This window comes from Salvelinus fontinalis, chromosome 7 (genome assembly GCF_029448725.1).
Source record: "Salvelinus fontinalis isolate EN_2023a chromosome 7, ASM2944872v1, whole genome shotgun sequence".
Classification (NCBI taxonomy): Eukaryota; Metazoa; Chordata; class Actinopteri; order Salmoniformes; family Salmonidae; genus Salvelinus; species Salvelinus fontinalis.
In genome coordinates, this window is record NC_074671.1 from 24,613,138 (window position 1) to 24,627,053 (window position 13,916).

Genomic DNA, 13,916 nt, shown 5'->3' on the forward strand with positions numbered 1-13,916 from the left:
GGATGGATTGGACAGAGGGATGGATTGGACAGAGGGATGGAGGGAATAGAGAACAGTAGTGACAGAGACAACGGCAGGCTTCCTGACAGGATGATCCAACCCTAATCCCTTTGTTGACATCATCATCAGGTTGGTGGAGGAGTAAGGCAGAGATGGAGCACTACAGTTCATCATTGTTGTGTGACAGACTATAATCCACTGTATCCAATGAGGGATGTCAATCACTTCAACATCATTGTATTTTTTTAACTTTTCATTTTCCTCTAAATTGTACTGCTATCATTGCGATACAGCCAGTGTAGGTTAAAGAGGCGTCGGCTGACATAATAGGAGATTAAATCAATTTAGGATAGGCATGTGCATTCTTATCTATTGTGTGTGAGAGAGAGAGAGAGAGAGAGAGAGAGAGAGAGAGAGAGAGAGAGAGAGAGAGAGAGAGAGAGAGAGAGAGAGAGAGAGAGAGAGAGAGAGAGAGAGAGAGAGAGAGAGAGAGAGAGAATCATGCTCTAGGGAACACACATTGTGATGACAAAGAGGTGGGTGGTGGCAGTGTTCACGAGAGGAGAGTCCCAGGTGAATTTGTGCTGCCAAATCCGTCTCCTCATGCAGTTACTACACATGTTCTAAAAACAGAAAATCAGAGCTGAGCAAAAAAAATAACAACCAGAAAAGACCCACTTTCTGAACGCTCTACTTGACTTCCCCTGTGTGTGTGTGTCTCAGTCTGAAAACAGCTCACACCTGCTCCTCTGTCACCTAACTAATAGGGTACCATTTCACTCTGTAACACATTCCATTTGTATCCAAGGGAGGCTCTAACGAAAAATCACTATCTGCTTGTCACACAAAAATGGGCTCCCCTTATTTAAGCATTCCTAGCACAGTCATTGGGCTCTGCCACCACAGGGGAGTGTCAGGCTTTTCCACAGGGAACCTGAGGATATCTCTCTCTAGGCTTGGGCTTTCTGCAGCCTCGGCAGTAGATAAGGTGGTTTGTTTGGACTGATCCTGAGTCCCAGCCACAGATCAGGCAGGCTGCCATGTGAGCAGCAGACATTAGTCCTGCTAGTTGTCATATCCCTGTCGGAGATGAATAGCAAGGGAGAGAGAAATCAATACATCCGTCCTGGTCGGCGGTGGCAGGTTTGAGAATGAGATATGGACAGAAATGTGGATAATGGGACATATTTTGCATAATCGCAAAAAAAGTTATAAAAAAACAAAAAATAATCTCCCTGGCTGACAAATTGGTGGTGAAATTGTCAGAAAGTTCCCGACATCTGGAGGAGAGAGTGGGTATTTGAGTCTGCCTCACTGTGATTTCTGCAGCCCTCGGAAACATCCGTGCCTGCCTGTAGCCTGATGCACCATTTTAATTAGTATAAATAAAGTATCACCTCATGGTATAATTCTAACAGCTTGCGACATCCAACAGATAAATACTAACATTTTGCTTAGGCCAGTAAACATCCAATGTAGTCTAAATACTTATGACAAAACAACACAGAGGGCTTGAAACGAGCTATCAACTCTCCTACAGGTAAACAACATGCTCTACATGCAACAGTATAACAGGACGTGTTACAATGCTGAACTTCAAATCTCACACATAGTGATAAAACAACAGGCGCAGTCTCAGAATATCTGCTACCAGTTGACCTGTCGACATTTAAAATGTGATTTTAAAGGAGATAGGTATACTTACAATCTGCAAAGTAGGAGCTGGTATCGATCTTCCACACAATCTGGCCCTTGTGGGAGCCGTTCACTCCCCGGTTCTTGTAGTCCAGAAAGTTCTCCGACAGTCCCTCATCTAAATGAACAGGAACATCATACACAATGTAACAGTATATATTGTAGCTTCTATATTATTTTGCAAGCTCACTGTAATCAAAGGTTACTGTGAACTTGACAAATGTCAGTGGGGAAAAGGTATAAACCTCCCACTGGGCACACACTGGTTGAATCAACATTGTTTCCATGTCATTTCAATGAAATTACGTTGAACCAACGTGTACTAGACGTTGAATTGACGTCTCTGCCCACTGGGATTAGTCTAACGGGCAAAGTTTGGACAATCATTCTGATGTTTGGAACTGGTGTAGACTTTACTCTTGCCATTGACTCATCAGAAGCTCCACCCACCTATGAGGTACATGCCGATCCAGTCCCCGGCGTCCACCTCCTCCTTGATGTCCCAGCAGATGAGCATGTCCTGGGACTGGCCGATGGCGTAGTGGGAGGTGCTGACGGTCAGCGTTGAGCGGCTGTCCGAGGTGACCAGGTCAGCATCGCTAGTAGAGCGGGGCTGCAGCGCCAGGGCGGTGGCGTGGTCGTGCCGGGGCCCACCGTTGGGGTACTGCTCGGGGTTGTAGCTGTAACGCCCCCCAGCGTCCTTGCATCGCCGCCGACTCTGGGCGCTCCGCGATGGCGACGCCATGGCGGCCAGGCCCAGGAACCTGTTCTGGTACAAGTTCTGGAGGGAGGTACAACACACACACTACTGGGTGATGTAATTACCGGAAGATGTGTTGGATGTTTCATGTACGAGATAATACAGCTACCCTGTCAGATGTAAGTCCAGCAACTTTAAATAGTGAAGTAAATTAGGGACATTGTTGTAGGACTACATAGATTACATTCTGACTGGGGTACATTTTCTGTTAAAAAAAAAAGGAAGTAAAATGATCCATCATATTGGACAGATATACAACGTCACTGATACCATCCCTTCACAGTGTGACTACATAGAGGATGCATAGTGAAAATATTTCTGCCAGTACCAGCTTTGAGATGGGTGTGTTGAGATTGTAGGGCACTTTGCACTACCCATTGCCAATCTGCTTCGACATCGAAGCTCTTTCGCGTGGCATTAAAAGACAGATAAGAGCAAATGTAAACACAAGTGAATGCTCCTCGCTCAATCAGAAGATTCAGAGCCGTTCCACCCAGCAGCAGTTGCAGCCATTTGGCACTCCGTTCCACATCACCATAAACATGGAGGTTGTTAACTGTTAGCAGCAGGACAATCACAGTAATTCATAGGAGCTGGCAGAAACATTTGGGCAAACACACTCATTTGTAATGGACGCTAACGATGTGTGGGAAGAGTGTGGGGGAACGGGTTCCACTGATGGAAATGTTCATCTGATGGTAGAGCCATGAGGTGCAATCTGGGTCTTGTTCAGTAGGGAGTGAACATTATGAATTGTTTTTAAACTGGGAGGTGTTAGTAAAACTTGTCCCATGACAACACAGATATTTCCGTTACTGTTGCGAAACGTTTTAGTGCAGTTTGCCCCACTGAACACTGCCCTGGTGTTGTAGGTTGTTAGGGGTTGTCCACCACAAATTAGTAAGTGAATCCAGCCCACCAAGGTCAAGGTGGGGAGGTGTACACACTGTATACATTCCATTCTAACGAGCAACCATTACAGGTGCATTCTTTTGCTGAAGGTTGTGACTGATTACATGATGAATATGGATCCTAAAATGATGACCTTGGTTTGGTAAGGTTCAGTTTAAATGGGTCTTTTCCCCATTGGATGTGGGTTTGGTGCATTATAGTGGTGAAGGCCTAAAATTGGAAGAAGATAGGGAAAACAATATAATCCAGTCTGATGTGTCTTTGCATCGTCAAAGCCAGCTCCTCCTAAGGAAGCGTTCACATCCTTGCACAGTGAGTGCAATGATGAACGAGGCTACGTTTGCTTGTGTGTGTTTTGATCACACAAACCCCCCACACTCCCCAGAGATCCTTATCTTTTACATGCAGAACATCAATATAGGTATCTGGCCTAAGGGCACCCACAGACACAATCCTCATAGTAAACAGCCTGGAGTGAACAATCCATGGTGTAGCCTACATGCAGTGACAACATAAAAAGTCCTATCTGTGTGTTGGAAAGCAGCCCTCCCACAGTAGAAGAGGTATTGACAGACAGCTCTGCCTCTAGAGACACCTGGCAGTCTAACTCCCACTACGAAAGAACAGCCCAACTTCTCAGTGAGATTACCATCACCTTACTCAGCTTTAGGCTGGTTTACTCCAACACATCTTCAGTGAAAAGGCCTGATCCTTGCTAACACTGAACAGCGTACTTGGTTCTCTAGTTTTAGTTTAGAGTCATTCAGAATGCAAGCAATGGGTAGGGTCAGTTAGGGCCAACTGTAGGCCAATTAGTCTGTTTAATAGTGATACCGAAACATCACTGCACATCTCGTACTGTATGCTGTCATTCTTACATTTAGCGGGGGGTTGTTTGTAGGTTAGTTAGTTGGTTTAGGTCATTGTCTGTCTATTTCAATGCTTGGAGTTGAGCACCTTTCCCATCTAAGCACAGCCAGGGGTAAGACCCCAAGAAGAGGCATCAATTGGCATTGGACACTGGACCTGGCTACTTTAGTTGTAACACCATATGAGACACAGCTAGAAACACAAACACATTGAGTGAAGACACCACAGACGGACCACGACGCTGCTATGGAGCGCAGCATGGTAGGTGTGATGGCTGATGGGTAATGGTGACGGCACAGAGCGAGGAGGACACTGACCTTAACACTACACAGGTTCAGCAGCATTATGTGTCGTCAACTCAAAGCACATCAAATCCTGAGGAAAAGGTCATGGGATTATTTAGCATGGAAAGCAACACAGCACAATCACAGTTTATATGATTGACTATATGATTGATTACGTGATTAAATGGTATTTTCTGTAGCATATCCCTAAATAACTGTGTTTCTATCACTGTAGGGTTACATAGTACATAGTAGCTGTGAACTGGTGGGTAGGGACGCCACTTCTCTTTCAAAACATAAACATACAATAAGTAGCTATTTAAAACTGGATTATACAGATCGGATGTGTGAAAACGTGAACACTTATATACTGTATAACAGAGATTCAGTTATGGGTGGGGGGGAATCGTTACAATATTGGGATATAATTTTTGACGATATAGGCTATCGTATCCTTTTTACAATATTGCAATATAATTTTTGTATTTTTTCTTCATAGCCTGTTCTCCATCTTCTTTTTAAATATTTTAAGCCCTTTTATTTCCATGACTGATCAAAACTCATTCTCATGGCTCTCTCTCGTCCCTCTGCTAGCAGATTTATGGGGAGCAATACAGTATGTTTGGAACATCGACTCGCAATAAAATCACAATATTGATATATAGAATCGTGAGAATTGCAATACATATCGTATCGCCACCTAAGTACCGTGATCATTTCGTATCAAGAGATCCCTGGCAATGCCCAGCCCTATCATAAATGCGTAAAATACTGGAAATAGCATAAACTGGAGATGCTAGTGGCATGAGAAAGCGAGCAGTAGCTCAGGAGTTTTCATACTTCATCTTCATCAGACAAAATATGAATCATTGAGACACAGAGCATTATGACAGAGACAGACAAACACACACAGATCAAGGACATACTGACCATGTTAAAACAGACAGACAGAAAAAGACAGGAAGAACCAGAGACAGAAGCAGAGACGTAGACGCAGATGCGATAAGAAACAGGACAGCAAGAGCGTAGATCCTTCGCATATAGCCTAGAATCTATACGGCAGCAAATACATTGCTTCAAGTACATCAAAAGACAGACAACCCCATGTGCATTTGCTGATGACCCCAGGACAGTTAAGTAAAAACTAAACCTGCAGAAGAAAGTTAGACAAAACAACCAGGGCTGTCGTTCTCTTAGTATCTCTTCCTTCTATCTCTCTGCCTCTTCCTACAGCGCTTATTAAGTGAATTAAACAGCATATGAGATGCACGGCTCATCGGGTTTCAAATGTTATTTGTGCTAAGTGGGAGCTAAGCACGTTTCTATCCTCTTCTGGAGGAGCCGGTGCGCTCTCGTCAGCATTGAGCGTTCAGTAACAAGGCTAATGGAGTCGGACAACAGCCGAGAGAGAGAGGTGGAGAGATATCCTTCCACCGTTGCTAGTGTGAGACTACTGGTGGTGAATTCCCCTGATCTCCAGGAAACCACCTGATAGGCAGACAGAAACACTTCACTTAGCCTACATTCAGCATAAAACATGGTATTCTAGCTCCACCTACACATCCGTGAAATACAGAAATCTCTTTTTATTTGTCACATGCTTCGTAAACAACAGGTGTAGACTAACAGTGAAATGCTTACTTACAGACCCTTCCTAACAATGCAGAGAGAAAAATAGCACAAGGAATAAATACACAATGAGTACCAATAACTTGGCTATATACACGGGGTACCAGTACCGAGTCCATGTACAGAGGTAATTGAGGTAGATATGTACATATAGGTAGGGGTAAAGTGACTAGGCAAAAGGATAGATAATAAACAATATCTGCAGCGTACGCGGTGAGTCAAAAGTGTTTGTGCAAAAGGGGTCAATGCAGATAGTCCGGGTACCTATTTGGTTAACGAATTAGCAGTCTTATGGCTTGGGGGTAGACGCTGTTCAGGGTCCTGTTGGTCGGTAATGCTTGCCATGCGGTGGCAGACAAAACAGTCTATGACTCGGGTGGCTGGAGTCTTCGGTTAAGAGCGTTGGGCCAGTAACTGAAAGGTCGCTGGTTCGAAACCATGAGCCGACTAGGTGAAAAACTGTCCATGTGTCCTTGAGCAAGGCACTTCACCTTAATTGCTCCTTTAAGTCGCTCTGTATAAGAGCATCTGCTAAATGACTTAAATGTAAAAAATGCTGAATAAAAAGATATAGGGTCTTGTCTTAGGATGTATACATATAATGAGTGTGTAGAGGCTTTTCTGTATAGTGCAACAAGGACGTGATAGGCTGTAACCGGGCCAGAGGTCACAGTTGAATTGTACTGTCGAAGGAGACACGGATCACATGAGCGCACCAGGGTACAGGGTTCCCCACTCACAGGCTGACACTTTAGGCGGGAATCCAATGAGACACTGCTGGGTGAATCTCAATAGTATTTCCTCTCTCCTTGACTCTTTCTCAACATTGTCATAAGCAAGCGAGGAGAGCAATGGAGGTTCCTCTCCTCAGATGTTCTCCTCGCCTCCCCATGACAATTTTGAGGAGGTTGAGAGAGGGAAGGAAGAGAGGACTGCTGAAGAGGACTTAGAGGAGGGACTCCACTCACTGCCTCCCTCCTTTGAGACAGCACACAGAATCACAACAGTAGGTCCACACTTTAACATTCACACCCAGCACTGTGTGAGTATTAATCCCACTCTGACAATTCATTGGAGGCGGTTAATGCTAAACTCCATTACAGATTACACAACACACTGCCGTGCATTCTCATCATGGGAGATCCATGCACCCAGTGTTATTCCCATGCCGTGTCAGGTCTAAAGCCCTGTGGACCTCATTAGATAGATAACACATCCAGCAGTGCGCTGTGTCTCGGTGGGTTTAACAGGGTACCACATCTCCAGAGGGAAGACATGGCTTTCATTTCTACCAGGGCTGCTTCCTGCCTGACACTGGCATAATTAGCCCATATAATTACATTTGAGAAAGAGCCATCTGAATTCCGTTCACATACAGACGGAATAGCTGTTGTTTTATGGGGCTGACACTTACTCTTTATCTATCTAGGTTCACCCTCAACAACACCTCGGATTGCCTCGTGGTTAATTGCCCCTGACTTATCCACACAGATAATGGTCATCTTCCCACGCTCTTTCTTCAAATGTTAATAGAAAGAAATGGGAAGATACTGTAAGAGGCTTCGGTCTTTTTCCTACTCAGCCATGAAAGTATAGTTTAGAACAGGGATGGGCAACTATGATGGAGGTTTGGCTCGCTGGTCTCTTTGTTTTGATTCAAATAAAGCGCTACGTTCATCTGTACAAGTACAGTATTTGCATACATACACAGCACAAGGCCGTATATATGTGGATTTATGGACTTGAAGCATGTTACTATTTCATTGGACACCAGATATTGAATATCAATATCTGTCGGAGAAGGCATGCAACACTATCAGAGCAGGGAAACTGAGTACATCTACTCTTTCTGCTCTACCTCCTTTCACATAAGAGACAACTGGAAATGTTCCTACGATAGCCATTTTTGTACGGTATCTATTGCTAGACGGTTTTAACACACAATCCCAATCTGTATTAAACGCTACTGAGAAGTGACTCTCTCTATGCATGTCAGGTTGACTGTTCACATTCACCATCCTCCTAACATTGTGATGACTCAAGGCAGCTCTACAAGTTGCTGCTGTCTTCCTGCCATGGTGTTAATAATCCCCAAGATGGCTGCCCCATGCGGAGTCTCTTCCTCATTGAGGTAGGTACTGCAGGTCTGTGTGCTTTCATTGACTCATTGTCAAGGGTTTACGTCATTCTACCCTCACAGCAAAAAGATGACCGTGTGAGATTATGCTATAGCCTATATTATCCAATGAAGAGCTGACGAAGTCTCATGTGGAAACGGTTTCACTCTAACCAACTTCCCTCTGACGTCAATCCAACATATTCCCATCTGCATGAAATTCATCTGTTCTCAATTGAAGTGAAAAGTGTTTCCCCTGGGTTAATAAAGGATGGCATACTGTAGGTTGACTCTGACAGTTCTTCCCCAGTCATTTTCTGCGTTAAACATATTGAAGGCCCAGTGGGTAGCGGACCAAAAACAAAAGTTCCTTGTCTGAACAGGCTTTTCAAGTCTATGAAGCATAGCATTTCAACTCCTTTCTATTTGGGTCAGCTTTTGTCTAAGAGAGTATTTTATACATTGCCTCTGGCTTGTTCTATGTTTCAACATCGTACACAAACAAGCAGATTTATTTTCATCTGCACAGTATTTACATCTCAGACTGATGGCTCAACCAAACAACAACTGGATACAGCCTGTACACAGGCCCCATTGATTTACAGATGTCGGATTTGGATAAACAATTATACATTGGGCAGCAGCTTGATATAAACCAAATCAATGCCTCTAAATCATTGTACTAGCTAGAAAGAGTATGTTTTGTGACCTTAACAGAAATCACTCGGCGTTATTGGAAAACCCTAAGATTATGGCCAGATTTCCAATGAAGTAGAGTCTGTTCTTTGGTTCTATATGGACAGAATTAAATCAGCAACCTATGCACCAATAAGACTGTTCTGAAACATTTATAAAGTGTCAAATCCATCCAAATGTGTTGGTCCCAGGCCTGTTCCTAACTAAACCAATCAGATTTGAAATCAGGGTACAAGTTAGCGAAGGACAGGTCCTGGGGGTGATTATTAGAGGTACTGTCTTTTCCTCAAAGCCACCTTCAGACATTTACTGACAGCCGTCTCCACACCAACAACCTCGAAACCTAATTTAGAAACCAAAGCCCCTGCACTACTTATTAGCTCATCATGTGGTCGATGTATTCAGAGCAATTCTTGGCCACCACTGTATGTATGGACTAGTGGTTTAGCCTAGGCCATAAAAAGACTGAACACTCCTTGATGCTCTACACAGGCAGAACCGACCAGTGTCAAAATGTTCCCATTCACTGCATTTCACATCTTTTTGCACTAGAACTGTAACGTGTACACTGAGCATACCAAACATCAGGAACACCTTCCTAATATTGAGTTGCACCCACCCCCCTCCTTTTGCCCTCAGAACAGCCTCAATTCGTCAGGGCATGGACTCTACAAGGTGTCGAAAGCGTTCCACAGGGATGCTGGCCCATGTTGACTCCAATGCTCCCCACAGTTGTGTTAAGTTGGCTGGCTGTTCTTTGGGTGGTGGACCATTCTTGATACACACGGGAAACTGCTGAGCATGAAAAAACCAGGAGCGTTGCAGTTCTTGACACAAACCAATGCGCCTGGCACCTACTACCATATCCCGTTCAAAGGCACTTAAATCTTTTGTCTTGCCCATTCACCCTCTGAATGGCACCCATAAACACAATCCATGTCTCAATTGTCTCAAGGCTTAAAAATCCTTCTTTAACCCATCTCCTCTCCTTCATCTACACTGATTGAAGTGGATTTAACAAGTGACATCAGTAAGGGATCATAGCTTTCACCTAGATTGACCTGGTCAGTCTATGTCATGGAAAGAGCTGGTGTCCTTAATCTTTGTCTCATATTAGAAGGGTTATCCCTTCCCAGACTCTACCCTCAGAGAGACTTCTGAAGTAGTTAATGGTGAGTCAATACACATTTTAACTCTCAGCTTGACTCAGGCTTCCTATGGTATGAGGTTATGTGAAAGGGGGATACCAAGTCAGTTGTACAACTGAATGCATTCAACTGAAATGTGTCTTCCGCATTTAACCCAACCCCTCTGAGTCAGAGAGGTGCGGGGGGCTGCCTTAATCGACATTCACGTCTTTAGCGCCCGGGGAACAGTGGGTTAACTGCCTTCCTCAGTCCCTGGTTCGAATCCAGGCTGTATCACATCCGTCCGTGATTGGGAGTCCCATAGGGCGGCGCACAATTGGCCCAGCGTCGTCCGGGTTTTGCCGGGGTAGGCCATCATTGTAAATAAGAATTTGTTCTTAACTGATGTAACAGTTTAACTTTATCCCGTCCCCTCGCCCATACCCGGGCGCGAACCAGGGACCCTCTGCACACATCAACAACTGACACCCACGAAGCGTCGTTACCCATCGCTCCACAAAAACAGCGGCCCTTGCAGAGCAAGGGGCAACACTAGTTCTAGGTTTCAGAGCAAGTGACGTAACTGATTGAAACACTATTAGCGCGTACCCGCTAACTAGCTAGCCATTTCACATCCGTTACACTCACCCCCCTTTCAACCTCCTCCTTTTCCGCAGCAACCAGTGATCCGGGTCAACAGCATCAATGTAACAGTATAACTTTAGACCGTCCCCTCGCCCCGACACGGGCGCGAACCAGGGACCTTCTGCACACATCAACAACGGTCGCCCACGAAGCATCGTTACCCATCGCTCCACAAAGTCCGCGGCCCTTGCAAAGCAAGGGGCAACACTAGTTCTAGGTTTCAGAGCAAGTGACGTAACTGATTGAAACGCTATTAGCGCGTACCCGCTAACTAGCTAGCCATTTCACATCCGTTACACTGACTTGCCTAGTTAAAATAAGTAACCTTTTTTTAAAGAAAAAAATATATCACCGCATATTGGCTTTGCTTGAATTGCCCTGCCAATGCATTGTTGTTCAGACAATTAAAAAAAATGTTTTCACATTTTGAGGTAGGCTATATGATCACACCAGTAATAGATCCGTTGTATTACATGTGAGACACAGCTAAGTGAGCAAACATCTACATAATTTTATTTTTATTTTACTGGGGTGATGGTGCATGCATCTGATGGACAGTCTCAGCGGAAGGAGAGAGCAGCAGACTGAGGGTCCGCCTCTCAGTGTCCCCCCCACTCTCCCTTTCCTCCACTGACACTGACCGAAAAGGGAACTCATATGAACAGAGAAAGTGAAATATTCCTTGATATTAAAAAAGATCCTAGCCGCTAATAATAACGCAAGCCTTTGAAATCTCACAGTATCAACTTTGCTGTAGCTTTTTTCTACGCCTGCTACATTACTGCAGACACGGTAATCTGAGCCATCCCATTTCCCAGCAGGAGGCCTATAGTACACTTGATTTCCTCTCCGGGCCTGCAAGGGAAGGTACCTTTAGACACATGAAATGGTTCAAAATCGGAACACTTCACCTACCCGGCGAGCAGGTGTAGCTGAATTGGGTGCATCTACCGCCAACAGTGCGAGACTAATAAAAAAAATTGGAACGCAAGGCTTTATCGTTGTGTTTTTTACAGATATATTTGGGGATTGACTAGAAATGCCTTTGAGATCGACCAGTCATGATCGACCGGTTGGTGACCACTGCTGTGTAGTGTCAGCTCAGCACATGAAGAGAAGGGTAAAAAAACACATTTTGTTTTATGCTAGTAATAATGTACTGTAACTGTAGGGTCTCTTGCTATTTTTTAGCTTGGCAATGACTTTTGTTTGAGAGGGGCAACACCTAGGTCCTAGGGTGTGGTATGCTACAATAAGTGAAAATCTATGTACACTTGACAGATTACTGAAGAAACCCTATTAGAACCACCTATCCATCATTAAGTAAAGCCTGATGACAGAGGGCACTTCAAATAAGACCAAGCCCTAGTTGCCTGTCAAGGGAGCTTCAGAGGTAGGCTAAACCTCTAATATGAGTTCCATTTCTGCGTGTCTGTCCGCATCACACTCAACCTGTTCTAGTCTATGAGCCAGGTCAGTTACAGCTGAGTCATCAGTAGCCACATTAAAACCAGTTCAGCCACTATCTCTTGACACATTTCACCAGTGTTAAGGTGCATCTAGTCCAGTCAGCGGAGTGAAGGAGGCAGGCTGGGGTTGGCGTGACACTGACAGTCACGTCTGACTGGTTCGGGTCAACGGGAAGAGAAGGGACACTGGGAGAGTGGCACATCCCTACTGGGTCAGACACTGTCAGGTTGATTACACTGGGCTGTTCAGTCTGTGTATCCAAGTAAGCCAGAGAGCAAACCACCTTCCGGTGTGCTGTTGTCTAGTATTTACGGTCTCTCTGTCTGTGAAAAGGAAGATGGAATCGAAGACAACACAGAAATTAGACATTTAGGGTTCCATCAGCTGTTGGCTCAAATGAATAACTCATGGGAGCTTAATTTACTGAAAAGTGAGCTTTTGTTTGTCACCACAACGCTTTTATCGACTAGAGCTACTGTATCTCCTTTAGACTGCTTCATCAAATGCTAAGTGACTGACAACTTTGATGAGTTTGGGATAAGGTTGTAACATGGTTACAGCAACAACAAGAACAAAAGTAAACAACATCTGCGGAGTATGTGTCAGCTACACAGATTCTAAATTTCCAATCCAGGAAATGAACACTGTGTAGTGACAGTCCCAATGTCAACTGGGCACTTCTGGCTAAATCCCACTTTCAGTAGCCTACAATGAATTCCGTAGCCTACAGTGAATGAATAATACAATATTTCAGAGCATGTTCCATCAAATGATATTTACCTTCAGTATTGTCATGAAAGTAAGATCACAACTAGAATCGGTTTGATTATTTCGTGGGGGGGCATATTATCCCCATTTGGTACAGGGGACAACAAAACATGTTGTTGTTTGTCAACAAACTATACCTGTGAGTGTGGCCCAGTAAACGTGAATGACTGGGGTCTTTTTCAAAGAGAGGATTATGAGGGGAGTCCCACACAAAGGAATTGGGGGCGCCTTGCGTGCTGCCAGAATAACACTCCTGCGGATGCTGTGACATCGAATGAGAAAGTGACATTGACTAAATCCAGATATGCACTGTTTTTGTCACACTGTCAGTAGATTGCCGCAACACATATTCTATCAGTATTATGAGCGAAGTACATCCCAATAAATTCGCCTGCTATGCAATGTATCCAGTTAGAGCGATGCATCAACAAAAGCGACATACCGAATACGCGACATACCTGGGATAAAATAACTTGTCGGTGAATCATACTCCAATTGCGAGCAATAAATCCCAAACGTGACTATCAAGTCGAGCGGTGGATTTCACAGAAATCCATGTTTAAAACGTAGAAATTGAAGCCCAAACGTCCCGGCTGATGTCGACGCATGAGTAGAGCATATTCCCATAGACGATAGCTCGTCTCTGGGTACCAAGCGGCAGTACCAATCACAAGCTGTCTCCTCACATGCGCTACTTTGCCTCCGCCTCTCTGCTGCCCCCCTCCACATCCACTTTACTACAGGACCAAACCGAAAGTGTCAGATGAGCTGATACCATGCACAAAAGTCGGTGATATTCGGAGGAAATGCCTGTTAAATCGAGGCACCAGCCTTTCCGAACCATCACACGTAATGCAATACTATTCCCTGGTAAGGTTGGCAATAAACGTTTAAATGGAACACGAAATGCAGGTTGAATTACTGTATAATATCACATCAACTAC

At 44.4% G+C, this 13,916-nt stretch overlaps 1 protein-coding gene across 4 annotated transcripts in view; it reads right to left on the reverse strand.

Moving 5' to 3' along the window:
* Positions 1-13,614, reverse strand: part of LOC129859263 (E3 ubiquitin-protein ligase HECW1) — an 82,383-nt gene extending 68,769 nt beyond the window's left edge. For 2 of the 4 annotated variants that reach the window (XM_055928810.1, XM_055928806.1), the window contains exons 1-4: positions 13,431-13,614; positions 4,555-4,612; positions 2,146-2,476; positions 1,706-1,813 (exon numbers count right to left, since the gene is read on the reverse strand). In XM_055928810.1, coding sequence (XP_055784785.1) covers positions 1,706-1,813; positions 2,146-2,476; positions 4,555-4,581 — 466 coding nt within the window. In that variant the 5' untranslated portion in view covers positions 4,582-4,612; positions 13,431-13,614. The remainder of the gene's footprint in view (positions 1-1,705; positions 1,814-2,145; positions 2,477-4,554; positions 4,613-13,430) is intronic. The other 2 variants (XM_055928807.1, XM_055928805.1) reach the window with 1 other exon arrangement.
* Between the last annotated feature and the right edge of the window lie 302 nt (positions 13,615-13,916).